The sequence below is a fragment of the Salpingoeca rosetta genome (assembly GCF_000188695.1).
Source record: "Salpingoeca rosetta unplaced genomic scaffold supercont1.126, whole genome shotgun sequence".
Lineage (NCBI taxonomy): Eukaryota > Choanoflagellata > Craspedida > Salpingoecidae > Salpingoeca > Salpingoeca rosetta.
In genome coordinates this window covers 1-2500 of record NW_004754808.1, presented here as the reverse complement: position 1 = coordinate 2500, position 2500 = coordinate 1, and the positions used below count along the sequence as shown (strand labels likewise).

General features: G+C 52.6%; 1 protein-coding gene across 1 annotated transcript in view; it reads left to right on the top strand.

Annotated features, from left to right (window-relative positions):
* Positions 1-2307, top strand: part of PTSG_11504 (uncharacterized protein) — a 2851-nt gene extending 544 nt beyond the window's left edge. Inside the window, exons 3-11 of the mRNA XM_004987407.1 lie at positions 40-82; positions 215-267; positions 498-578; positions 764-881; positions 1120-1189; positions 1382-1469; positions 1593-1651; positions 1840-1987; positions 2189-2307. Of these exons, the coding sequence (XP_004987464.1) occupies positions 40-82; positions 215-267; positions 498-578; positions 764-881; positions 1120-1189; positions 1382-1469; positions 1593-1651; positions 1840-1987; positions 2189-2255 (727 nt within the window). The 3' untranslated portion in view covers positions 2256-2307. The remainder of the gene's footprint in view (positions 1-39; positions 83-214; positions 268-497; positions 579-763; positions 882-1119; positions 1190-1381; positions 1470-1592; positions 1652-1839; positions 1988-2188) is intronic.
* Positions 2308-2500: the final 193 nt, after the last annotated feature.

The following is a 2500-nucleotide window of genomic DNA, read 5'->3' as shown; positions in this document are numbered from 1 at the left end:
TCATGTAATCACCCCCTCTTCCTCTGTGGACACAACCAGTGCCGAGGAATTGGCCAAGCGTGACGAGGAAATTGACGAGGAGGTGAGCCGATTGCTTGATACCCTATTCCCCCAAAGTGTGTGCCGGCATCCCAAGGAATCGCTGCAATTTGCTGTGGCTGTGCCTTGTTTCTCATACGTACATGTGCGGTACCGACGCTGTTGGGTTTTGTAGGAAGAGCAGCTGATTCAGTACGGTCTTCAAACAAAGAAGAGCAAGACTTCAGGGTATGTGCACCTTGTACACTTACGCGTGTGTGTGTGTGCGTGTGTGTTTGGTCATCAACCACCAGCTTTGAGGACCTATCAGCAGTACACGCACACACGTGCACACATACGTACACACGCACACACGTGCACACATACGTACACACGCACACACGTGCATGCATACACCCACATCCTTTTCGCCGGCTCATAGCCATCGTTGAACTTTTCCCCTAATTATGAACCTGCAGCGGTGCGGACGATGATGCCATGAAAGGAATTGAAAAGGCATTCGCAGAAGAGACTGGCCGGCTCGACAGAGACAAGGAAATGTAAGCTGGAGGACATGTGTGTCTGTGTCTATGGGTGAGCATGTGAATGTGCACCGTTGCACATGTGTCTCGATCACACAAGCCACGTGTTGATGTATCAATCTTACCATCATCATCATCATCATCATCATCATCATCATCATCATCATCATCATCATCATCATCATCATCATCAACGCCACCAGGCTGCAGTACATCAAGGAGAAGCTGCAAGAGAGTGAAGGAAAAAAACCGACCGGCAAGCAGACGAGCAAATATGAGCAGATGATGGCGTCGCTGTACAAAGTCCCGGAACGGCTGCAGGTCCGCATGCGCTGTGTTGTGGCGTATTGTGTTTGTGAGTGTTGCATGTTGTGTTGCATGTTTTGTTGTGAACTGTGCTGTGGGTACATGTGGGTGCGAACAGTGTGTGTGTGTGTGTGTGTGTGTGTGTGTGTGTGTATGTGTGTGTGTGCGCGCGCACGCCTTGCGATGTATGCTCTTGTTGCCCCTCCCCCAGCCCCCATCCACTCAACAGTGCAACCGCGCCTGCAAACAACAGGAAGAGAAGCAGGAGGAGGAAGTGGAACGTGGCATGCTGTCCAGCGCGGTTCTGCAGGGTATTCCTGAAGGTGCGAACACCTCCATCATGTGCAACACTGACCCCACCTCTCCTCCTCTATCCCTCCTTACCGCCCTGCCTGCACAGCTTGTGATATGTCTGCAATCATCAAAACACGCACACACACACACACCTGAGCCCTGCGTCCCCTGCCCTCACCTCTTCGTATACACATGCGTCTGCAATGCTGCTTGCGCTGCAGTGAGTCTTGGCATTGATGAGAAGATCAAGAACATTGAGGAAACGGAGAGAGCGAAGGCCTCCATCCATCGCTCCAGATCAGACAAATTGTATGCCCTTCACCTGTGCACTGTGTGTGTGTGTGTGTGCCGATGCGGTATTGTGGCACGGTTGCTGCCAACACATGCAGTTATACATCTGACGCGTGTGTGTATGCGTGTGCCAATCTTTAGTACGAAGGTGCTCGGGCTGAGAAAGGTCGACTCAACGCTCAACTACGCAAACGCGCGATGTAAGCATGTGTAAGAGTGTACATGTGTGCATCAACGCCTTCATTTACACAGTCGCACACGTGCAACCACACTCACACACGCACACACGCACGCACGCACGCACGCACACACGCCACGCTCACATACAATCTTCCCCCACCCTACCTCCCTTCCCCCCCCCCCTGGTTCTGTCATGTCGCTGCTGCAGTTGACGCAATGGGTGCGCGGCGGCGTCAGGAGGATGCAGGGGAGCTGTTTGACCGGGCGCAACAGCAAGCGTTTGACCAAGGTATCACGGAGTCACTCGCCGTCAAGCCCGAACGCGAGCAAGAGGCAGCACGCAGGAGACAGCGCAGGTCCGTGTCCTCAACTTGGCAGACGTGTATGTGTGTGTGTCTGTGTGTCTGTGTGTCTGTGTCCGTGTGTGCGTGTCTCTGCCTGTGTCTCTGTGTCTCTGGGTGCTTCTTCTCGAGATTGCTGTCATCATCCGAGCCACACCATAGCTCAACACTGCACCCTCCCCCTCCCCCCAACCTACCACCACCACGATTCAACAGGGACGATGGCCTGTCGTCGGATGATCGCGCGTTCAATGCGTACAGACGCAGATTCAAGCGATACTGAACCCCTTGCGCTCGCACAGGTGCCAATGTGTGTGTGTGTGTGTGTGTGTGTGTGTGTGTGTGTCTGTCTGAGTCGGTGTAAACAAACATGTATGCACTTATCAGTGCTTATGTATACATTCTACAGCGCTGGACAAGTAGGCATCAGTAACCATCGCCCCGAGATCTCTCTAACAAAAAATATGAGGGATATAAACATATACATCTAACACTCCAAAGTGGTGCAACCGCATGAAAGTCTCGACA